At 34.2% G+C, this 25352-nt stretch overlaps 1 protein-coding gene across 1 annotated transcript; it reads left to right on the plus strand.

The window, feature by feature from the left end:
- The first annotated feature begins 4163 nt into the window (after positions 1-4163).
- Positions 4164-21783, plus strand: LOC145563676 (mediator of RNA polymerase II transcription subunit 25-like). Its single transcript, XM_081624107.1, has 11 exons — positions 4164-4494; positions 5551-5736; positions 5862-5927; positions 11210-11393; positions 12971-13305; positions 13604-13657; positions 14024-14049; positions 15662-15730; positions 15851-15935; positions 19525-19611; positions 21556-21783. The coding sequence occupies exons 2-11, from the start codon at positions 5551-5553 to the stop codon at positions 21631-21633; spliced, it is 1170 nt and encodes a 389-aa protein (XP_081480233.1). The 5' UTR covers positions 4164-4494; the 3' UTR covers positions 21634-21783.
- Positions 21784-25352: the final 3569 nt, after the last annotated feature.

Below are 25352 nucleotides of genomic sequence, written 5' to 3' on the forward strand. Positions count from 1 at the left end.
TTTTAACTAGATTTATTTCAATAAATTAGCCAACAATATTTCTTTGGGGTTTTTTCCTAGGTTTCTTATTTTCTAGCATATTGTATAATTATACATATTACTTCATCATGAAAACTAAGTTAAAATACATTAAAACATGAAATAAAAGCAATTTAATTAATTAAGCTCAGTGATTTCTTCAAAAAAATCAAGCTAATTTTATTATTTGAATAATTATTGATTTCATCCAACTAATTTTAGGTCTCATGCATACAGGTTCAGACTTGTAATACAAATGAGATTAATTATGAGCTTCAACTTGTTATGTTCCTTGCGCATGGATCTTATGGTACATATAACATTTACCTTACCTTGGTACATTGTACTGCTTTAATTTGTTTTTCATTTTATGATTATTAATATATTATTTTTACTAATTATTGAAAACTACTATTTATTAAATTTTTATAAATTTCTGTATATGTAGTCATGCATGGTTTATAGGTATATAGTTGCATATATTTGGTTTGAAGTTCATATAATTTTGGGAGAAATGTTAGGGATATAATTGAACTTACTCATATATTTTAGATTATGAACAAGCTGCTATGCGAATCTTCATGATTTGTGAATTTAACATGCGTTAAAATATGTAGTTATCTAATGTCTATAAAGCTATATAACAGAAGTGACATCACCCAACTATATAGGACTCTAACAACTCAAGTGGTTACAGCTTCCTTCCCGATTTCAGGAGATCTTAGGATCAATATACATCACCCGTCCTCGTGCGTGACTCTTTAAAAACACCCAAAAAAAAAAACTAAAAAAAAAAACAGAGAGTTAAATTAGTAGTGAACAAGTGTGCACACATGTTTGCACATGCACTTTTATGTTGTTATGTATGCTACACTTAGGGCCTGTTATTTTCACTTTAATTTCAGTTCAGTTTAGTTCAGATCTATTCAATTCAGTTCAGTTCCTAATTTTCTTCTCTCATAAACAATTCATTTCAGTTCAGTTCAACTCAATTCAATAAATCAGAATAGACCCTTAATTAATACAGTGTACATTGAGAAATATAGGGAGCTTGGCTTTGTTTAATTATTGACCTTAAATGTAACTTATTTGAACTTATTGAAGCTATATATATTAACGAGGCAAAATTAATTATTTTTTCAATTATAGAAAATAGTGAGGCTCCTTAGGTTTATCACCTTGATGAACGTAGTGTGTTTATCTTATGGCATTATTGTAAATATTTTGCATTGAAGACTGTGCTATGTAATAAAAAAAATAATTTTCTTCTGTTCATGCCAATTGTCTCAAACAGCTTGCTTTTAACACCGTTAACCATGAATTATTTCCTTCTCTCCTCTCCTCCCCTCCCATGGCCACAACCACCTATATATCGCCGCTTTGCGACGATAAACTAGCTAGCCGTCCGAACAAAAGACACCCTAACAACAAAATATGTAAAGTAAGGCCATATTAACCCTTTAGGGGAAGGTATGACAAAGATGTCAGTGGTTAATCGTAGCTATTGTGGTTGCGCTGTTGGAGACGAAGGGCGGTCAACTGTGGTGGGGTCGATTTGGTAGGAGTGCGTGGTTGTGCGGTGGGTTCAATCTGGTTGTAGCGATGGTTGTATTGTGGGTTCGTTATGTGGTGGTTGTGCGATCTAAAGGAAAAAGAAGATTGGTTTGTAGAGGAGAGAGAGAAAAAACTATTTTTGGGTACCTTGAATATGGTGATTGGTGAAGAAGCAAGAGCCAAAGTTCAAGATTCAAAGCAAAATAAATGGCTGTGGCCATGGTGAACAGTGAGCAGTGAAGAAGATTGGGTTTGTAGAGGAGAGAGAAGGAAGTGTTGTTGGGTTTGTATTGTTGACGGCACAAATAACACTGTTAAAAGCAAAATAAGTAAAAAGTCGAAATTCTCCTTACTAAACTACATGAAAAGACAGCGCTACAATTTATCTAGGTTATAAACTTGTATTTTCTCGAAAATGATTGATAACTTAATTAGGGTCCAATTATTGGGTAAAATTGGGAGAATTTTGATTTAATATATGCAAAATTAATTCGATCGGGAGAATGAATGAAGAAAGGGAAGTTAAATAATTTATTTATTAGAATATATAGTAGTGAAAAATGAAAGATTTATTATAATTTTCAAAGCAAAGCATAGTAGGTTTGTAGTTATGAATGTGGATTTATGATGTTCAAACATTTTACTCAATTGTCAAATATGAGCAGTATTTGTGAGATTTTTGCTATTTGTCATTTGAAGTTTTTGTTCATTTATCACATTTAATATCAAAATTTTTCTCCTTTATGATAAACGAGAAAATTTCCAAACAACTAGCTCTTATATATAAAATATCTAGTAAAAATAATCAAAATACACACAATACATTCCTTTAAAATTTTTTTTTTAGCAACCTAAATACTGTACATTAATTCTCCAGAGAGAGAGAGATATGAGAATTTTTATGATGTTGTTTGCCTAATTACATTAAAGGATTGCGTTGAAAAAAAAAGGTATTTCGTACTTTATAATTTGTCTTTGTACTTTAATAGGTCCTATGAGAAGCGGATGGACGAGACACATGGACAATTTTATGGATAACTTAAAATCTATGCAATTTGTTGGTGGAAGTCTAGATGATGCTGCTACTACTTATGGTCTTGCTGATGCTTTAATGGTACCTTTTGTTTTCAATTGAATTTTCCATTTGAGTTTCACTATGTTTGTTTTATTTTATTTTATTTTATTTTATTTTTATTATTTTTTTTACATCATCTACTATCAACCTTATATCTTTGTAGTTTGTAAGAATTAGTTTCTTGTTTAATTTGTAAATTTGTTATTGAGATATGACCCCATAATCTGGCCATATATATAATTTCTTGAGGTGCCATAGGGTAATTTCAACTTCATATGTTAACCAAACAACACTTTTAAAACTTATTTAGGCACACCAAAAATTGTTCACAAAGCCATTAAGACGGAGATAAAAATCGATCCCAAGATATATTGGAATCGGGAGGGAAGCTTTAATCACTTGAGTTATTCCTTACTCCCAGTTTTATACCTACCTTATTAAAAGTTGAACCAAATGTTTATAAATAGTGTTATGCCAACTTTATCCCTGAAAATGTCTATTTACATGTGTGGCGCAGTTTTTTTTCTTGTTTGTTTTTTTGCCTTTTCTTTCCTACTTTTTAAAAAGTTTGAGATAATTCTTAATTATACCCTTTAAAATTTTTATCTACTTATTTGCCCTCATTTGTGTTATTTTACCCTTTTATTGAGCTCTTAAAAATATAGTGCGAATAATTATACCCTAAATTTTTTTGTTACAATTTTTTTCCCATCTTACCAATAACCAATGATATAAAACCAAACTAAAAGAGATATTCAGATATACTCCCTCCGTCCCCTTTTAATAGTCTCTTATGAGCATTTTTCACGGGAATTAATAAACACAAATAAGAATAATAAAAGTACATTGAAAAAAGTAAATTGACATTGAGTATGCAAAAAAGTAGAGAGAGAAAGTAATAAAAGTACATGGGAAAACAAAATTTACATGGAAAATTTAAATTTACACAAATATTGTTGCAAATTGGAGGGAATTTTAGTAAAAAATTAATATTAATGGCTGTTGAAAAAAGCAAATGGGACAAACATTTTAGACTAAAATTTGCCCATAAAAAAATATCATTTGGGGACGAAGGGAGTAGCTAGTTATGCGCTCACATCGCTCGCGTTAGCTACTCTAATACTACTAGAGTTCTTTTTGTTTTTTTTTTTTGAAAAAAAGGTGCTACTGTAGTTTTAAGTACAAATTCTTAAATGAACCTGGTTCACACTAATTTATTGTGGACCACTAACATTAGAGAAACTATGGTTGTTTTATTAATAAAAAAAAAAGTCACTATAATAAAATGAAGGTCACTATGTTGAAAATAAAAGTCATTTTGGTAATATAAGGCTATAAGAAGTTAATTTTTTTAATGTGATATTTTATAAGGTCAATATAAATAGTTAAGGTCACTATGTTAAAATTAAGGTCATAACGTCGTACTTCAAGTTCACAATAGTATTGAACGTTATACAACTTATATTAAAGGTTACTATGTTAAAAATAAGGTCACTATGTTAAAAATAAGGGTCACTATATTCAATATAATGTCAGTTACGTATGTATAAACCTCGGGTCCACAGGTCCACACAAGTATTTCAGAGTTTTAAGACTCTAAACATATACTAAAAAACAAAAAATGAAAACGATTAAGGCATCTCCTTTGATGCGCGCGCTGTCTCTTTGTTCTGGTATTCCATGGCTTCCATCTTCAACATTGTGCTCTACTTTTCATCTTCCCATACCATGTCTCAGAAGATTTGCCCTACAAAATCATGGGAAAAAGGAATATACTTTGTTTTAACTATTACCTTATTCTTCAACAATGGCTTTCAACACCCACATTTTGAGGGTTTCTAACCGAGGTAAAATCTGAATTTTCTGATTGAAAACTGCTGGTTTCTGCAATTGATAATATGTTTTTTTTTTCTGGGTTCTTTTTATATACAACATTCATCACAATATCTAAATTTCTTTGCTTTTTATACATCTTCTCTCAATCGAGGAAAGTATATGATAACTTGTATAAAATTGACTGAGAATTTTGCTGTTATACTGCTTATTAACTGTCTAAAGTATTGGAATTATCCTTGATTAAAGTGAATTTTGTGTTTATATAAAGAATTCCCTTGATGGTGTAGCAATTTTTATCTTCATGGTGCTCTAATTATACCTTTTGGTTTAGAGGGGATGTGGGGGTGGACAAAGAGCAAAGGCTAATTGTTTTACAAACTGGATTCGAACGCGGGTTTTGTGTTCAACCTTAATTATCAGCTAACTTGTTGATTTGTACCCTAATTGAATTCAGGAAGCTTTAAATGTTGTGCCTTAGTTGGGGCCATTTTTTATTGAGGTGCCCTAGGTTTCATTTCTTGTATAATAGAATAATACTATATGCTCCTTGAAAATTTTCATAATTTGGCTATTGGGTAGTTAAATTGAATTGATTGTATTTGGGATGGTAATCTTTCTTGTATCCTTGTAAGACTTTAAACTAAATTTCCGTTCGTAGATCAACTTATAGTTTGAGTTATATATTGGTGGCCTTGTTGGGGGAGGGAGCACGTTTTGATAAATTTACATTAAAATTATCTTCGAGTATTGTATAGTGAAACCATAGGTTGATCTATTCAATAAAGTAATTGGATTTTGGACTTTTAAGTAAAGTTACTGTGGCATTATAATGCTGTAAGGAGGCACTCTTTGATTTTTCTATTTTTTTCATCATTTTGTAATTATAACACCTACAATTACGTTATTGCTAGTAAAAGTCTCTGGATCTTGTAACCTTTGGCTTTGGTTTTTTTGGAGTTGTAATTTTTCAGTGTTGAGATAGTTCATATTTTACCTTTCTAAGGCGGAGGAAATCAAAAGTGAGTTATGTCACTTATGTGTGTATTATCTTTTAATTTATTTCACAGATGTTTGCTGTACCACCAAATGGATTCATGACTGAGGAGAACTTGGTTGGAAAAAGACACTGTATTCTTGTTGCTGGTTCAAATCCCTTTCCATTACCAGTACCAGTTCATAGACCAAATTTTGATAACTGTGGAGATCCGTCACCTTGTCATGATGCTGAGACGGTTGCTGGGTGGTTTGGAAAAGTATGAAGTTGCTTTGCTTGTTTTTCATCTTTTATAAACAGAGGAGATATAGAAAATAGAAATGAAAAGAAATCATTCTTATGATCTCCCATTTGCACCTGCCTTACTTTCTGTTTCATGTGCAGTGCTTTGTTTCTCTCTCAGTCATTTGTCCACGGAAGTTACCCAAAATAAGGGCACTCTATGAAGCGGTATGTTGGTCATTGCCTAGCAACTCCTGTTACGTAGTCCTTGTTTAGCTTGGTCTGATAACTGATTGCATACTTTACATGATTATCTTTTTTTTTATTTATTTATTTTTTATTTTTATTTTTTTATATATGTATAAAATTGTTTATGAATTTCTTTGAACTTTGAGGTTGGGCTAGTATGTGGAAGTTCAGGGTTACGACTTTATACTTGGTGGATATTTTTAATGTTAGAATGTAGGTTTTTGGAATTAGGTCAGTTTGGTTTGACTTAATTTTTCTTATTTGACTTACTCTAGACAAAATAAGTTAAGATGACTTTAGACAAGATAAGTATAAATTTATTCAGGCAGTAAGTTCCAGCTCCTGTTTTGTACATCCGGGTGTACATTTCTCTAGGTACACCCAGGGGCATTTTTGTAATTACATTCAGTATTTAACATGTGACTCACGCATGTTAACACTTTCTCCTTCCTTTCGCTTTTGATTTTGCTTCGTTCTCTCTCTTTAGTTGCATTATTTAAGCCCAAAATTTAGCAAATCTTCCAAAAATTCATTCAAATTGAAGATTTAATAACTCATCAATAATTTATATTTTACAATTATTGAAGCTTTGAATTACATAAATTGAACATAAAATAAAAAATCAAAAGCTTGTGGTGCTTATTAATGGCGGTATTGGTTCTAGTGCAAATGATACTCTTCAAAAGTCATTCAACAATTTAATCCAGGTATTATTTTAACCATTGATTAATTTATTAATTCATAATAATGAATTTTCGAATTGAATTGAAAAAACTGGAATTGCAAAGTTACTGTGAAAAATGAGCAATTATAATTTAACATTTGAAAAATGAGTAAACTAAATCTAACCATTAAAAAAATGAGCAATTATAATGTAACAATAAACAAGAAAAAGTAACGATTTTTCAAATGAGCAAACATAATCAAACAAAATTTTACCTTATGCTAACTGTGGAAAAATGTATAGAAATTAAGCATAATCAATAAGGACATTAAAATTCACAAAAAAAAAAAAAAAAATTCTTAAATAACAATTTTTTTCTTAAAAAAATTACATACGTAACTGAGATTTTAACAAAATTACAGTAGAAAAATCAGAATTTTGAAACAAAAAATTATACAAAAATCGTAAGAAAAGGAAAAATTTACCTAGATTTGTTGCAAGTCTTGCAACTACACTTCATTATATTCGAATTCAAACATCGAAAATATAGATGACGAATTGAAAGACGAAGAATACATTGAACAGAGATGAAGTAGAGAGGAGAGAGAGAAATATGGAAGGGAAGAGAGAGAATCTGCTAGAAATGAAAGTGTGGCACGTGTAAATGAAGGAGAAAGAAATTGGACCAAAAGTCAGAAATATTGAAGCTGGGCTAACAAAATGACGATTATAGCCCTGGGTGTATTGTACACCCAGGGTATATAACACTATTTCTAAGTAAGTTCGAATAAGTTAGAGCTTTTAATACAAAATAACTTCTGCTACACTAAGAGAGTCTTAGGCATCCTATAGAAACTAGAAATTTTGATGTGTTTGGAGGTGGATATGAACGTTAGGTTATTTTGTGAATGTACAAACAATTTTGGTACCATAATAACATTTAGACCTTAAGTAATTAAGTAAGCTTCCATTGTCCTCTTTAATCACCTACTAGGGGTTTTTTTTTTTAGTTTTTTTATTTATTTTATAAAGGCTAGAATCATATCATGGAAGGGTCAACCAGGCAAGACTAACATAGTGAGGACCAAATCCAGTTGAAAAATTTAAAGGATACTCTCTTTGGTAACATTTTATGATTATCTTTTGTCAACAGATGAAGTTATCAAATATCACAAATAATTCTGTCCTTTTTGTATTCTTAACCAAGCATGGCATTAATGATAAGCAGGTTAAGCATCTTACACAGCTAGTGAAAATAAAAACTTCTTCCAAATTAGTTGACACATTTTGACTTTTGACCCTATTCACAAATTCTACTTTGACTAACTTTTGTGATTTATAGATAAGAAAATATTTAGTTGTGTGAGATCTTATTAGATTATTTTCAATGTGCATTTGCAAAATATCCACTTATTAATAATTTTTACTTATTGATAATTAGAGATATTTACGATTGAAATTATGCATTGGCAAACATAATAAAAGAACATGTGAACTAATTTGGAATGAAGTAAATTCTCCCACAGCCATTGCCATCAACCTTTCTCAATCAAAATTAAACGATTGTTATCTACTTCCGCTAATCCACCATCCTTCTCCACTGCCAAAGTTTCGTTGATGACACCATCAGAAAATTGCGATTTTCATCCATCCCCCAATGAGAGCACCTTCTTTGTCAAATGGCCTGTTCAAAAGTACCTCTGCCCTTGCCCTAGCAACTCCTGTCACTCTCCTCCATGTTTGACCCACTTCCATTTTATACGGCTCTGAATGGGGTCCACCCCTTTCTATTCCACAATTAGTGATTCTACCTAACAGGCTATGATGAATCAAAGAAGAAGGTAGAGTATGAATTTGACATCTTTATAGAGGGGATGTTAACATTCGGTTTAGGGTTTGTGTGGTGAATGATTATGATATAAAGGAGAGGTAGTGTTTGTAGATTGAGAGCTTGGTGTTTGAGATTGAGAGGTTGGTGTTCGGAGATGTTGGTGCAGAAGGCTAAAAGAGTCGTGGTGGAGGGAGGAGAAGAGTTGGGTGGTAGTGGTTGATTTTATAGGTGATAGAGGCGGTTTATGGTGGCTGGCTGGTGGTTAAATGGTCCGTGCTAATGGTTGGGTGGTGTAATTCGGTGGTACTCCCTCTATCCTTATTTGTTTTCCCTATAACCAAAGTATGCTTTATTAAGGATTGAACCAAAATTGTAAGTGGATGAGGGTGTATTTGTCTCTTTCACTTTTATGAGTGTATGCAAGTGGGTTTAGTGGTGGGGGCATTAGTAAAAGGGGCAATCTTTAAAGGACATCCCAAAATTGAATTTGGGCAAACAAATAAGGACAGAGGGAGTATAGGGTAGTGTTAGTGGTGAAGTCGGGTCGTCAAGGTTGGTTAAAGAAGATGAGTTTAAGAATATTTGAATTATAATAACCCTTTAGTTAATCATGGCTAATTAAACTAAATGAATTAACATTTAAATATTTTACTAATTCTATATCTAGTTGATACGAAGTTATAGAAATTAAAGGGTTGCTTGTGATATTTATTAACTTTTGTGTTGCCCACAAATTACTCAGCAAAAGTACAGGGTTGCCGATGAGAATTTACCTAAGTTTAATTTTGTTACTAGTAACATAAAGGAACTTTTCATGAGCATATAGAGTGCTACATAAGAAAAATAAATAACTTTTTAAAATTATTAAAAACATAATACCAAAATAACATAATTAATTTACTTTTCTACTAATTAAAATCAAAGTCGTAAACTAACATAATGGTTTAAAAATAAGAGACTGATTTTAAAATAAAATTGAAAAATTCAACACTTAACTTTGAAAGGTAAAAAAAAAAAAAAAAAAAAATATACATTCATTTAAATAAACTACAAGGGAAACTTTTGTGAGCCATATTAAGTGCTACATATAATATCTCATTATTATTCGTAATCCATTAGTTGGGTTAAAATACTTAGGTAAGAAGATGAAATGGGATCGGATTCGTTTCATAATTATTTAAATTTGAGAACAGAAGGCTTTTATTTAATGTATGACTGTTGGTTAGGTATAGAATTTTTGACCCTGTAGTTATCAAAATTCTTATTAGGGACAAGAAATTAACTACATTTTACAAACCTCTACCCTAGGAAAATCACCTGCTTAACAACTACTCCCTCTGCTCTTTTTTATTCTTTACGTGTTCGGTTTCGGCGTTCTCCTTTATTTTTTACCTTTTTATTGTAGTATGCATAATATTCCAATTATATCTCCACTTCTTTAAAAGAAATGTGTCTTTTTTTTTTATTCATCAAATATTGTTTTTGCATCTCTAAAGGCTTCAATTGATTAAAGTAATCATAAAAGTGGATTTATCATTTATAAATTCTAAACAAAATCCCCACTTTAATTTTTTGTGAATTTGCATGCTGATACCAAATATAAAGAATAAGAAGGAATAGAGGGAGTAGTATAAACTAAGAAAGGGAAGCAATTAATCCATATAAAAATTGGTTGCTTGTCAGATTTTGGTTTTTAAAGCTTTTTGAAACATGTAACAACTTTAATGGGAAGAAATTGTTGGTATACATCGAGAAGATGTTTGATACATGTTATAAGAATTTAACTTATTACCTCTGCTAGACTTACTTAGCTACCAAACCAAGGAAAAGTAAAATGGGGTCATACATGTGGGTACATTTGTATTATAGAGTAGAGAGATAGAGAGTAAGAGTTATGTTAAATAAAATTGGGGGACGCTATAATTTGAATAAAAAGTTGTTATAAAAGGAATAAAGTAAAAGTGAGTAGAACCTAGAACTTAGTGAAACAGATGAAAACAGATGGAGGTAGTATAAACTTGGTGACATAATAGTGTATTTGTATTTATGTCTAGGCCTAGGATAAAACTAGTTTTGTTGTTGTTGTTGTATAATATAGAAATGGTTCATAATGCTGTTATTTGGAGAGATGATTGAAAGTAGGGGAGGAAGTTCTTGGTAAAACAATTAACTCAATATCTTGACATAATTGCCAAAGGGAAGTTAGAAATGGGTTGTAAGGTACCCGCACCCCATTCATCCAACAAATTTCTCATCTCTTTTAGGCATATAGTTTTAGGAGAGTATTGGGGATGAATAAAAAAAAGGAGGAAATTCAAAACGACATTATGCTAAGCAGAACCAACCCAAGGGAGCAATGAGTAGTTTTTTGTTGGACGGAGGGAGTAATAGAATATAAAGGAAAGGAAGGTTGTTTAAGAAAATTTTGAAAAGGTGAGTGGTGTAAGAAAAAGGTAAATAAAGTGTGAGAAGTGGAAATGTGTAAATATAGTAAGGTATGTGGGATTGTGGGAAGTAATATAGTAAAGGGAGTTTGCCAATATGGAATTAAAATTGAGTAGAACACCCCCCCCCCCCCCAAAAAAAAAAAAAAAAGAAAAACCCTTATCCCTAAATGAAAAGTGAGTAGAACAAAAAATAGAGGCACTCCAGAGTATTTTTATTCTCTTACGAAATGGGATTGTGAACTTTGTAACAATGCAACTATAATATTTGCTTGGAGTAACTGTTTTGATGATATTAACGTGGTCCAAATTGTTAATTTAGGGAAAACGCAACCCTTATTCAGAAGACCCACCTGTTCGGAATCAGCATCCTAATTACCTTGTTCTGATATCGGCGGATTTCAAAGAGGCTCAAGATGCTTTAAATTTAACAATGTTGGTAGTAAAACAGGAACCTTTATCAAGTTCACATCCTCAGACAGGGGCATTTACTACTAATCCACCAGGTTGTTACTTCTAATTTCAGTATGATGCATTGGTTGGTTATCTATTAATATAGAACTATATTTTGCGACTCTTGATGCTGTGTTCTTTACTTGAATTTAATCGTCTCAATTGGGTGATGTGTTTCTGACCTTTGTTATGATTCAATTGTTTTTCTCCTCTCATGTGGCATTGCTATTGATTCTTAAATTTAATTTTGGGCTTTTGTTTTTTGTTATATCATTAATGATCAGTCAGTTTAGCTGATGGTGACAATTTGGATAAAAATAGCACACGTCAAACCTTGATATACCATTTTCTTTTGGAAATAAGCACAAATGTGATGCTTTTAATATTCAGGAAATTGGCATCAATATTGCGAGTAATTTTCTGATTCTCCCTCAAACTGTACCTAACAACAAAATCATCAATAAGGGTTAAATTTAAATATTTGTGAAAATAGGGTAGTTAAAGAGAGGAGTACTCATAGTTTCGTTCACATAGAAATTAACTGCTGTAGGTTTTTATTTTAAACTTATAGTTTTAGGGAAGATAATTAGATAACTGATATTATTTTATAACAAATGGTGGAAGATTGCATGGGATGGACGTGTATGACATATCCTAATTTCAGAAATTTCTAACGGATAGTTTATTTTTTTTTTTGGGTATAATTAATATTTTAAATCAGTAATTAACTTTTAAAAAATTGAATTTAAAAAAAAAATATTAACTTAGGGTATTTTAGTCTATTGGAAGAAGGGTAAAAAAGGCAATTTAAAATTTATACTCAAAACCCCTATTCCCTTTATATGTTTTTTTTTTAAAATTTTTTTTTTAAAAGTTTTTATTGTTTTACTCAGCGAAGTTCCTTTCTTTCTTCCTTGATGAGTATAGCTATAGTCTATTTGTTCTTGTTAGGTATCGTGTTGCTATCAAGTAATCAAGGTGAGTTTAGTAGGTTTTGCATTTTTATTCCAACTGAAGTGGTTTCTTACACCCTTGATAAATAATGGATCCTTGATTTTTTTAGATTTGGCGTGTGATTCAATTGTATAGTGAAGAGTACATAATATCTCAAAATCCACTCCTTTACACCTTGTTTGGGCAAGAGGTTGGGGAAAGGAAGGGGAGGGAGAGGTGTTGTAAGCTGTAACAGATGCATGATTGATTAAAGAAAGACAATAAGAACACACAGATTGATGTGCTAGTTATGTCCATGTGCAGGCAAGAGGATGTTTTATTTTAAGAAAATTACAGATTATAGGCTAGGCTAAAACTTCTATATAGTACTCCTAAAATAGAAAGGGGTTAGGCCTAAACAGAAAATTGTAGCCAATAAAGGGAAAACAGATTCAAAGGCATATTTCAACAAGAGGGAAGGATCCATTTTCCTCCCTTCTTTAATCAACACTATCACTCAAAATTGGAGAGATTTCAGGGGAATATGGAGCTCCACCTTCCCCTTCCCTTTCTTTTCCTCTCCCCTCCTCTTTCTCTTCCCCCTTTTTTTCCTTTCTATTTTCCTATCCAATCAAAGTGTAAATGTGTGCTTAGTGAAATTCTTTCAAATTGATGAACTATCTTCTTTTTCCAACAGGAACTTCAAATGTCAAGGACACTGAAGTGATTTCCAGTTTAGCAACTGAAATTGAAACCAATGTCTCTTCTATTGACCTTTTACAACCTTCAAGCAATTTTCAAGGAAATACTAATATCGAAATGGGACAGATGAACTCTAACATGAATCTAGTAAACGCTCAACATGAAGGCAGTTTGGATATGAATTTGGCTACAACAATGAACCATACTTCAACAGATGTAGCGTATAGCTCTGTATCCTCCGTGCTGGGAATGCCTGCACCTAGCATTTTTACGATTCAGGGATTTCCTGGTTATTCAATGGATAATTCCAAATATAAAATGGTGTGGGAGGTTTGTGGCATCTAACTTTGCTGTGAAGTTGAACTTAAGTGCTTAAAATCTTGCAGTCTGATTTGGGTTTAAAAGCTTATATTTATTGGCTTGTGTATTTTGACATTTACTTGTTGGATAACTTTATAGCCATCTTAAATGGTAAAGCTTCTTGTCCTTGGAAAAAAAAAAATAACAAATCAATTTAATTCATCACTATGTGCACACTATTTTGAGTAGTTTCTATTTGTATTAGTTGGGATGGAGGGAGTACAATGGAAGTGTATTTACTGCATATTAACAAGTGCCATTACTGCAGGGAAATTTGTTCTGTTTAAGAGATGGGAATGCTGTCTTTATTACAAGATTGAAGGTATGTTTTAATGCATCAACAAAGAACCCTTGTTTTACACTTCCTCCGTTTTTTTTTAGTTGACACGTTGTCTTTAGTCACGTTTGCCAATGCACAAATTCAACCATTAATATCTTTAATTTTCGATAAGCTTTGTAAAAATTTAATAGTTAGAAAATATATATCGTGACAATTCTAACAAGATCCCACCATCACTATATTTTTTATTATATATAAATTACAAAACACGGTCAAAGAGAAGTGTGTGAATAGTGCTAAAGTCAAAATGTGTCAAACTAATAAAAAACGGAGGTAGTATAATGTAGAAAGGTGTTATTTCCTGGTGACATTTATTTTAAAAGCTCATACCCAAATTTTCTTTGGCAGGCATACATTAATTCGGGTCTTGCAGCGTAAGTAAAAATTTCATTTGTATTCTTTCACATCAGCAAAGTTTTTTATTCTTCTTGAATGATTTCTTTTTAATGCCTATCAAAAATAGTTGTGACAACAGAGCAGCAGTATTTCATAGATTTGAATGTGCACACCTTATAGCTGGGATGGAAGTTCACTGGGATTGCAGCAGATGAATTATAATTTGTAATATTGGTGAGAGATTGTACAGCCTGTTTTCCCTTCCAACATATTCTGAGATCATACTTAGGCGTACCTATCTCCATGCCATATTAGGTACATGGTATGCCTCCTAAATGTCATCTCCATGCTGCATAGGTCTAAAGTGGCTTGGCAGAGACCTTAAGGTTAGCTAGCTCTAGTCATAGTGTCACGGACTCACGGATCTTCCTTAACAAGGATTATATTAGGCCAAACTTAAAAGGTGTATTGCCTATTTATTGGCCTAAAGGGAGTAAGACTAGCTCACTGATCAGATCGGTAAGGGGTCAATTAAGTTGGGTATCTTGGCTACTTGGAATAGGGTTATTCTATGCCTGCATTTTAATGTTTTGCTAGCAGAAATATAATTGCAGCACCTTATGCTTTTTGATATACAATGAAAGGTCTTGCAGGCAGAAGCCCCAGTTATGGGAGAAGGCTGAAGCCCTATGGAAAGATTTACCCTTACAAAGTACTATTGACATGGGATAAGTAAAAGCCATCTTCCCTAGGAAGAACGAACTAAGAAACTATAACATTAATACTGTTTCCAGCCAACAAGCTATACTACATAACCAAAGTTTACAGCCACACTAGACAAATTCAGAAACACAACAAATGGGCAAAGCTATGACTATATCAGAATGGAAATTCTCTCAGACGTCGTAGCTAGTAGTTGAATACATATAAACTTATGTAGTCTCATACTTCCGTCTCGGGCCTGTACAAATTGGAAATATTATAATTCAAAATGTCTCATACGATGAGAGTGGCTTCATATTGTTGTGTGGGTTTGCTACTGATAAGCTAGTGGTGGATTTAACCATTGAGACTGGCTGTTATGCTCTAGCCTCTAGCTTGCAAAGAGAAAACTTTTGCCTGAAAGTTGAGTCTCTTTGAAGCCTAGAAATTTTTATCAGTTTTTGGGATCTATTATTTGTTCTTCTTCTGTTTTTTTTTTTTTTTTTAATTTTTTTATTTATTTTTTATTTTTTATTTTTTTTTCCGGGAAACATATTGTTTTGTTGCTGCTACTCCTTGAGAGCTGTACTGTGAGTTTATGACTCTATGAGTGTTGCATTTAGGGTTTAGTAGGATATTAAGGGAATGCTGAACTTTTTTACAAAATAGAGCTTAAAACCGGTCTTCAGGTCCGGACCTGAAACCCCCGGGTTTGACCCGGACCGGACCTGAAAACCGGAATCCATGTTTTTTACAGACCGGGACCGGACCTGAATTTACCGGTCCGGTTCCGGTCCGGTCTAAACAGGTCCGGATCAGGTCGGGTTTCAGGTCCGGTCTAACTTATGTACACCCCTAACTGTGACGACTTATTATATAGAATCCATCCTATCTTAAAGAGCTTTGATGTATCATGATAGTGAATGTTGTTTTTTTCTTGCTTTTCAGGGCTGTTGTTGGTTGGCCGAACTCCATAACAATGACTCGGTTGATTACACAGGCTCGCGTAAATCATGAGTAATGCCTTTGCAAATTACTTCTGAACACTTTTCAAGCATAGTCTCACTTGTTCCTGCTTTTTCTTAACTATATATCTGGTAATATTTTCTTAATGTAGTTTCTTCTGTTCATTTCTAGGTACAATGTTGGGAAAGCAGTTCTTCTGGTTTTCAATGTGATGGATCCACACGATTTTATCAGGATGATGCTTGCTAAAAAGCTTGTAAGTTATTCAAGACTATGGTGTCTTTATCTTTGTAGTAACTTGCTTTGTGAGTATGTGCTTAAGTTAATTTCTTTGAATCTATACTCAGAATACTACATATTTTGTTGTTGGCAACTGACAAAAAAATTCATTAATGAACAATAGGTGTGTTTGGTATTACCTTTTTAGAGTAGCTTTTTGTGTTTTGGCTAAACTAAAATAACACTAATCTATAAAGGAAAAATTGCCACCATTAATCCCAACTTTGCTTCATCCGTCGATATTAATTCTAACTTCAGTTTATTCCCTATCACTCTTAACTTTGCACCCTATTAATTTTTATCACCCCCAAATGACTTGAAACCAGTTGAAGAGGTAAACCTTGCTGACTTGGGATCACTTGTATACATGTCGCAACCAAATTGGTTAAAAAGTAAAAAAAAAATATAAAAAATAAAAAAAAATTCCTTAACCCTTCCTCTGCCTTAGCATCGACCACCACCACCAACCTCCCTTCCTTAAGCCCAGCCGCTTTAGCTCCTCCCTAACCCCATTCTCGGAATCACCATTGGGTCGAAATTAGACGGACAAGGCAACATGGTGGTCGGAATTTGACGGAGAAGGCGCAAGGTGGTCGAAATTCAACGGGGAAGAGAAGAGGAGTTGGAATCTGGCGTGGAAGAACCCTAACCTTCGATCTCCGGCAGCGACATAAAGGGAGTAGTGTTGGTGGTTGAAATTGGGCTGGTGTTGTTGGCGGAGTTGCGGGCTGGTGTTGTTGGCAAAGTTGCGAGCTGGTGTTGTTGGTGGAGTTGCGGGTTGGGTTTTGTTGAATGTGCAAATTGTGGTGTTGTAGTGGTAGGCGTTTGCGGAATTGTGGCTGATGGCTGGTGGCGAATTGAGGTGGTTGGTGGGTGGTGGCGAATTGAGGTGGTTGGTGGCGAATAGAGGTGGCGGTGGCTGTTGAGTTGCGCTGCTTTAGAGGGGAGAGGGAGGGTTACATAAGGTTTTAAGGGGAAAGGGGAGGCTTGTCGGGCAACGCCGGCAACGGAGTAGGGGAAGGGGGTCTGGCGGTGGCCGACGCTCGATGGGACTGGTAAAGCAGGGGCTGCCACTTGCTGGGGTAGGGGTAGGGTTTTAATTTTTTTTTTAAAAAAATTTATTTATTTGTTTTTATTTTTAAATTTTTTTTCATACCTATCACGCATTGACACGTGTGTGGTAACCTCCTATATCAGGTTGGATGACCGGTTAGGGGTGATAAAAATTAATAGGGTGCAAAGTTGGGAATGATAGGGAATGAACTTAAGTTGGGATTAATATCGACAGATGGAGCAAAGTTGAGATTAATGGTAGCAATTTTTCCATCTATAAATACCAGTGTTGCCTAAAGTTATGGTGTTGTTGTCTACTCTCTTCGTTTATAGCAAGTAAAATTCTTATATATTTCATATAGACATAGTGTCAAACTACAGAGTAAGAGTTGCAAGTAATTATTAAAAATCATTATAAACTACAAAGAAGATAAGATATTAAGTCTTAGGTTAAAGTGGACCTATTGTGTTTGACTAATTTTAGATAAACTAAGAAGAAGACAAGATATTGAATTTTAGGTTAAAGGCCATGTTTAGTTCACCTTATTTCAGTACCTTATTACTTATTTAAGATTAGATCAAATTTCCCAAAATCAAATGAAAAAATAAGTTTCGAACATTCTTTATCGTTTTTTGTGTGATTTTTAGTCGATAAGTATCTTTAATTTTGTAATGAAAAAAATTATAAAAATTACATATTAATAGAATACACATTATTATGAATCTAACAAAACTTCTCTTGAGTGTACATATAAGGTCAAAGTTTGGTCAAATCAGACAATTAGATCAGATTAGAAATAATATGTTCAGATAAGCAAAAATAAGATTAACTAAATTTTAATTCACCTTATAGAATAAGTTTTTATATGACTAAATTTTAATTGGAAAAACTCTCTTTAGTAACACTATACTTTTTAATTTTCTCAGTGGTGAATTGCTAAAAAACTTATTATCTTTAGTAAACTTGATTTTTTTTATTAAGCTAACTACAACAGTAATGACAAATTTAAACTAAATATTTAACCATAGTTCGTTTTTTTTTTTTTTTTATAAATTTTTTTTTTTTTAAAAAAAAAATAAAAACTTACCACGCCGGCTGCCCACTCCCCTGCGCCTAGCCCTCTCCCTCGCTGGTGTGCCGGCCTCCCCCGCCCCTATCGCACATCTCCCCCATCTCTGAACCACCACCTCCTTTCTCCAAAAAACCCTCAAACTCCCCCAGCCGCCCAATACCCCAACTCCCCACCCCGGCCGGCGACGCCCCACCCTTGCTAAAACCTCCTGTTGAATCGGAAGTTGGTTGTTTGTAAATTGATAAGGTTTTCGCAGAGGAAGATCTTGTTAAGGATTTGAATTGATTCAAGCCGAAAAACCCTCATTTTTGCATTTTTAAGTCTCGAAATATCATCGATGGAAGCTTAAGGACGACTAACCAGAAGCTTAACGGCGTCGAATTTCTGTAACAATGGCGGACGACTAACCAGAAACTTCGAGAATTTGCAGGTTTTCGATTAATGGTGGGGGATCACCATGGGGGGTGGGAAATTGGGCACAAATTAAAACTTTGAGAATTTCGCCGGTTTAGGGTGTGGTGGGGGAAGGGGTGGAGGGCGTCGTGGTGTGGGAAAAAGGGAGTGTGGAAATCGGGGGTGGGTCTTGGTGTCGGGCTAGGGTCGGCCGATTGCTGGCAGGGAAAGGTGGGCCGACTACGCCGGCCGTGGAGGGGAGGAGAATAGGCTAGCTGGCTGGTGGAGGAGGATTTTTTTTTAAAAAAACAAATTATTTAACTATTATAAACTAACCATGGTTAGCTATTTTAATTAAAATAACTATTCTTTTGGTAACCAAAAATTCAAGTTTACCAAAGATAATAACTTTTTTCCCAATTTACCATAAAAATTGAGTGTTAGCAAAGAGAATTCCTAAAAATTAATCTTGATACTTATGAACATATTTAATCAATAATCTCAAGCAATAAATAATACAAGTGAATTATCATCGGTTCTAATCATTAAAAAGCTGTTAGTATTCAATTTTAATTAGTACTCCCACCGTTTTTAAATACTTGTTCCATTTCTACTTTTTGCACTATTTATTTGTCTTATGTTTAGAGTAATGTTTGTGATTTATACATAAGAAAAAATATAGTCTTGTGAGTATCTTATTGGAATCATCTCAATAAATAGATTATTAATTGTTAGAATTTATACTTATTGATAATCGAAGATATTATTGATAAAAAATTAGAATCGGCATGCGTGCCTAATAGAAATAAAACAAGTATTTAAAAACGGATGGAGTAAAATGTGAATTTAATTCCCTCCGTCCCATGAATACTTCCCATTTTCATTGTCTTGTACTTTGAACATTATTTCCTTTTTTTGGTATGAGCCGTATGACTGTTTGTTGTTATTTAGATTAAGTCGACTAATCTTTGGCACTAAGCAACGACCAGCAATGTTGTGAATTTCCGTTTTCTAATGTATGCTTCTCATTCTTTCTCACCTGTTCAGTCTGCAGTTATCAACCTTTCAACTCAGATACTTGTACTAACTGTTTCTGAGCAACCAACACACATCATTGGAATGCTTTTTCCCCTGGTATGTTTTTTGAGATCTTATATTGTAAATTATCCTCAAAGTCACTTGTATTTCCTCCACTTTAATATCTTCCTATTTCCAGTAACAACAAAAACCAAATTATGTGAGGGTTTTTTATTTTTTACTTTTTACCTTTTGGGTTAGAATGGGAAAATTATTTGGTGATATTGTAAGTATACCCTTTTGATAGGGTAAGTGAGGTAAATTGTGGGATTTTTCTTTGCCATAAATGAACAATGCAAAAATAGGAAGATCAATATACAACACATGTTAGGGTTGTTCATCGGTCCAAGACTGGAGCGGACCAGACCGAAGACCAAAAATTTTAAATTCAAGAACCGAAGATCGGACCGACTAAGCTAGGACCGAACCCGGACCGGATCGAACCGAAAAAGTCGGTCTAAAACCTAGACCGGACTGCTTTAGAATTTTATTTAAAAAATGCTAAATTTTTAATAATATTAGGAAAAATTAAATTTATAAATCCCAACTTGAGGCGATTTATTTTTAAAAGTCCTAATTTCGCATTATACTAGAAAAATCCCAACTTTCATACCCATTTACTTTTAAAGGTCCCAATAGGTCACCAAACCTGCTAATACAGGTTATAATCCACGTGTCAACATTCTATCTGTGTAAAAAAAAAATCAAAAAAAAAAATCTGAAAAATAAAAAAAACAAATAGAAAAATATCCAGCAGCCCCCCAACCTCGGAAAACACTCCACCCCCACCCCATCCCTCGCCGAAAAACTTCCCCCACCCCCGAAACCCCCTCCCCCGTGCAGAAAAGACGCCGGCCAGGCCCCCTTGCCGACCCCCTCCCCCGTGCCGGAAAGACGCTAGGCCCCCCCTTTCCCCACCCTCGAAAACCTCCCAGAAACCCAAAACCCTCCCGTTAACCCCCCCCCCCCACCCACAATTAAACCCTTAAAACCGCACCCCCTCCCTCCCCACACCGACGAAACCCAGGGGTGCGGCTTTAAGGGTTTAATTGTGGGTGGGGGGTTTTTAACGGGAGGGTTTTGGGTTTTAGGGAGGTTTTCGAGGGTGGGGAAGGGAAAGGAGGGGATTTCAACGGCGGGGGGGTGGGGGGGGGGACTGGCCGGCGTCTTTCCGGTGCGGGGGAGGGGGTTTCGAGGGTGGGGGAAGTTTTCCGGCGAGGGATGAGGTCGGGGTGGGGTGTTTTCCGGGGGTGATGGTGGGGAGGGGGGCTGTTGGATTTTATTATTTTTTAAAAGTGACAAGTGGCAATTTTTTTTTTTAAAGAGTTAACCTATTCTTCAGGTCACCGGTCATTTGGAACCTTTAAAAGTAAATGGGTGTGAAAGTTGGGATTTTTCTAGAATAACGCAAAGTTGGGACTTTTAAAAATAAATTGCCAAGTTGGGGTTTATAAATCTAATTTTTCCATAATATTATGGAAAACTGGAAAAAAGTGTAGGAAAAACTCTACTTTAGCGTCTTTCTTTTGTATGTTAAGTACAAAAAAACTCATATAATTAAAGTTTTCAAAAGTTATTAAGAATAATATTAACCATTATTTAAGATTTTATGCATAAATCTAAGGAAAAAATCAGTCCGGTCTAAAACCAATTTTTATGGGGTTTTGGATCGGACCGGGAAAATAAATTTTTAGACCCAGGACCGGTTAATTTGGTCCGATCTGGTCGTCCAGACCGGTTTTTGAACACCCCTACACACGTATACAGTATACAGAAATTAGGATTTTTTTTTTTTTTTTTAAAAAAAAAAAAAATTAAAGTGATTTTCACCCTCCTTAATCTGTAGATTTCTGTTGTCCACCCCACAATGTTAAACTATTTTAAGTACAAATCATGTGGACTTGGAAAAATTCAATATGTGTAGCCTTTGTAACATCTTGATTTGAACGAATTAGTATTTTGGTGGAACTTAAACTTACAATTATTTTTCCTTAAATTCAGGGTGTTGATACCTCAAGTCCGTCGCCAACTGCACCAAGAGCAGAGGCTGCTGCTCCTCCTCAACGTCAGCGGGGCTAGCAGTCTTAGATTAGCTACTACACCCAAAAGTTTGAATAATGAACTCATTATATTCATACATGAGAATAATATTACCTATAGGTGAACTTTTTTAAAGACTGTTTTTCTCTTCTCTGACTTGAGTACTTGACATAGATTTACTTGATTTCATATTATGGTATCAGTTATAGACACTGGATATTGACATTTTGTAGTCGTATGAGATGTGAACATTTAGGTTTCAATTTTTTTACATTACTGCCAAGAAATGTAGTACGGTGGCAATGAATTCTTTATTGAAATCATGGTGTTGGGTCCAACACCGTGATTTCATTAGGGTATATAATTACTTCGGGGTGGCAATGGATTCTATACCAAAATCATGCCACACCAAAAAGTAATTTTGTTTTTCGACGTATGGGTCTACACCTTTAGGCCCTGTTCTTTTGAGCTTATAGGTAGAGTAAAGCAGGTGTCAATACAGAAGATTGAGTCAGCAAAGCAGAGTAGAGTAGATTTTAGCACAGCTAAGCATATCTCTAAAGAACATGACCTTACTCTCACAACCATTTACCACCCCATCGAGTCATTAACCCTATCACTTTTCTCTTTCATCACTTTTTTTCCAACCAAAAATTAATAAAATAACATTACATATGGGGCAAAATATAAAGGACGGAAGGAATAATAATTTTAATCTTCAATATGATTATATATCACTCCTACATGCGACTTTGAGGGAGAGGAATTTTAAAGGGAATAATGTTATGTATTTGTAAGTACACAGTGACTTCCCAAAATAATGGAATAATATAAACTAATTCCTTATATACATTGGTTTAAAAACTATTTCCCACAATACCGTCCACATAGGCTCGGTTTCAAGGTTCGGTATTTACAAGTATAAAACCGCTAACATTAGAATCTCTATTGGTATTAGCGGTTCTATGCATAGAACTTCTATTGGTATTAGAGGTTCTATGCAGTATTAGCGGTTCTATGCATAAAACCTCTAATACCATTAGCGGTCTAATAGAACCTCTAATGAGAATAGCGGTTCTATAGTGTCAAAATCCAAACTTAGGAACCGATCCTATGTAAACAGTATTGTGGGAAATAGTTTTTAAACCAACTTATTTAGGGAATTAATTTGTATTTTAGCATTATTTATGGAAATCACTCGTAAATACATAACAATGATTAAAATATTCTAAAAACACATGGTAGAAAGAGAAAAAAAGGGAGAGATAGGAAGAGAGAGGGAAAAGAGCTGGCGCATAACTCCTATATGCAATTTCGCATATAGGATGACAATGTGGTAATAAATTTAAAGTTTTAGTGGGACTATAAAGTACCATTTAATAGGTAAATAGTACCATTAAATGTTAAGTGGTATAGATATTATGCTACTAGTACAATTAAGTATGTAAATAGGACATCAAAATATTATACCATTCTGAGATATAATAATACTACTAAGACATAATGGTACAATATTCATGCATAATAATACAAAAAATGTACCACTGTAACCATAAAAAGTACCATTTTGGATGTCAAACTTCAGCGCTTTTTTACTTTTGTCCTCCTATATGCAAAATTGCATAAGGGACTATGCGACTAGTGGGAGGTCTGTAGGTAAACCCCACCTATTTTTTGGTCAGATTGTCTCACGTGATGGTTGACCACATGCTGATTGTTCCACCGTAAGCTTATATGGTACCATTGAATCTTCAGTGGTACTATTTATGGATAAATTTAGTACAACTGAATGCATATATTCCACTATATGCATATATAGTATCACTGTATGTTCAGTGGTATTATTTGATCATCAAATGATACCTCTTTCGTACATATATGTAATTACATAAATACCCTTTGTTATACATTTCTACATGCATAACATTCCTCATTCTACTTCCCTTTTACGGGCTCTACAATCATCAAATTTTGGTGCTACTTTTGCTTATCATTGGTTGAAATCTTAATTTGAGTAAGTTTACTTTTTCGTTGCTTGATAATTACCCACACGCGTTTGTACAATCAACGGGGGACACTTCCAATGATTTTTTTGACTGACGATTAGCAACACTAAGCCACTTTTACTTCATTAACTAACCACTAATCAGCTTCTAAATCATTAATTATTGCTTACCCTACCTACCTAACATTCTACTAAATTTTAAGCAGAAATATCTTTAAAATTTTAATGTTGTTGATAGGTGCCCTTTGGATTAATTTGATAAACTTTAAAATGTACCAAACTTGTTAGTAATAGACGTAACCTAGTTAATCACTAATCACATAAAAATTATTGTATGCCTTTCATTTCTACTAAGCCAAATAGAAGAGATTTTGTATTTTCTTTTCTGCTTTGTTGACTCTGTGACGGGAAGGAAGCAAAATTCATGTCCAAAATTAAATTTGAGGGCAACTATTGTTATAAATTTATAATCAAGTAGGCAAGGAGATTGGTCGAGAACGGGTGAAATGGAAGAAAGAAACGAGACATTGATTCAAAAAGACAACAATGGCCGTAATTAAAAATGGAGAACAAATGACTATACTTTAATGTTTAACAAAAATGGAGTTTATATGATAAGCATTTTACATTAAAAATGATCTAATTTACAAAGGAAAAATGAAATATAATAATCCCAACTTTAGTGATTCTTGTATAACTAATCCCACCTTTTGAAATTTCAGAAACAATCCCATCTTTGACAAGGATCTTCCATTAATGACCCTTTTGACCTACAACCTGTTAAACATTGTTTTTTTTTTTAACTAAAGCTCTTCTCTAGCCACCAATCTACCACCATAGCCACCCCAACCCTCACACTTTACCGCCACCCCCACCCACCAGACCACCACCGAACTTTCCAACCCCGCCCCAAAAACTCCACCTACAGCCCCGGAAAACCCCACCCAAGCCTGAAAACTCAACCCTCAAGCCCCGAAATACTCCACCCCAGCCCCATAAACTCCAGCCACATCCCCGAAAACTCCTCCCGGCCTTGAAAACTCAACCCTCAGCCCCGAAAACTCCAACCCAATCCCGAAAAATCCCACCTAGCCGACTATCCCTGAAAACGCAACCCTTAGACAAAACGCCGATGTTTCGAATCAAAATTGAGATCAAATTATGCTCGCCACTGAAAGGCGACTCCCATAATTTAACACCTTCGCGAGCGCAGGTCCATTGAATGTGATACAGAAGAATTGACGATGTTTTCCACTCGTTAACGACTTCGTACAGTCGGAATTTGCAGTATTTCACTAATACACTTTGAATAGCACCGGAATTTCTGTAATTGAAGGTGTCGCCGGGAAGAGGAAAGAGATTGACGAGAAAACTAGGGTGGCGACGACGGCGATCTTCTAGAACGTCCGGCGACCACTGTTGTTGGGTTGCCGGGGAAAGCAAGGGCGGGGATGGGGATGGGGATGGGGAGGGGAATGCAGCGGGGCTAGGGGTTTTTGGTTAATTTTTTTTTTTTTTTTTTTTAATTAGTTTTGTTTTTTTATTAATATTGAAAAATTAGAATAAACCTATTAAAATCCGACACATGTCCTATAACCTAAGAAAACCGGTTAACCTAAACAATCCAACCGTTAGTGGAAGATCCCCGTTAAAAGTGAGATTTTTTTGTGGAACACCGACTAAAGGTGAGACTATTAATTTTCATTTTTCCATTTACAAAGGGTAATTTTATGCAAAGAAAGCAATTTAATCT

This window comes from Chenopodium album, chromosome 10 (genome assembly GCF_948465745.1).
Source record: "Chenopodium album chromosome 10, dcCheAlbu1.1, whole genome shotgun sequence".
NCBI classification, from domain to species: Eukaryota; Viridiplantae; Streptophyta; class Magnoliopsida; order Caryophyllales; family Amaranthaceae; genus Chenopodium; species Chenopodium album.

Bases quoted from the DNA above. Each gene is read 5' to 3' on its own strand.
- LOC145563676 (XM_081624107.1), top strand. From the start codon at position 5,551: ATGTTTGCTGTACCACCAAATGGATTCATGACTGAGGAGAACTTGGTT. The intron at 5,737-5,861 runs GTATGAAGTTGC...TTTCATGTGCAG, and splicing joins TTGCTGGGTGGTTTGGAAAA to TGCTTTGTTTCTCTCTCAGT. The intron at 11,394-12,970 runs GTTGTTACTTCT...TTTTTCCAACAG, and splicing joins ATTTACTACTAATCCACCAG to GAACTTCAAATGTCAAGGAC.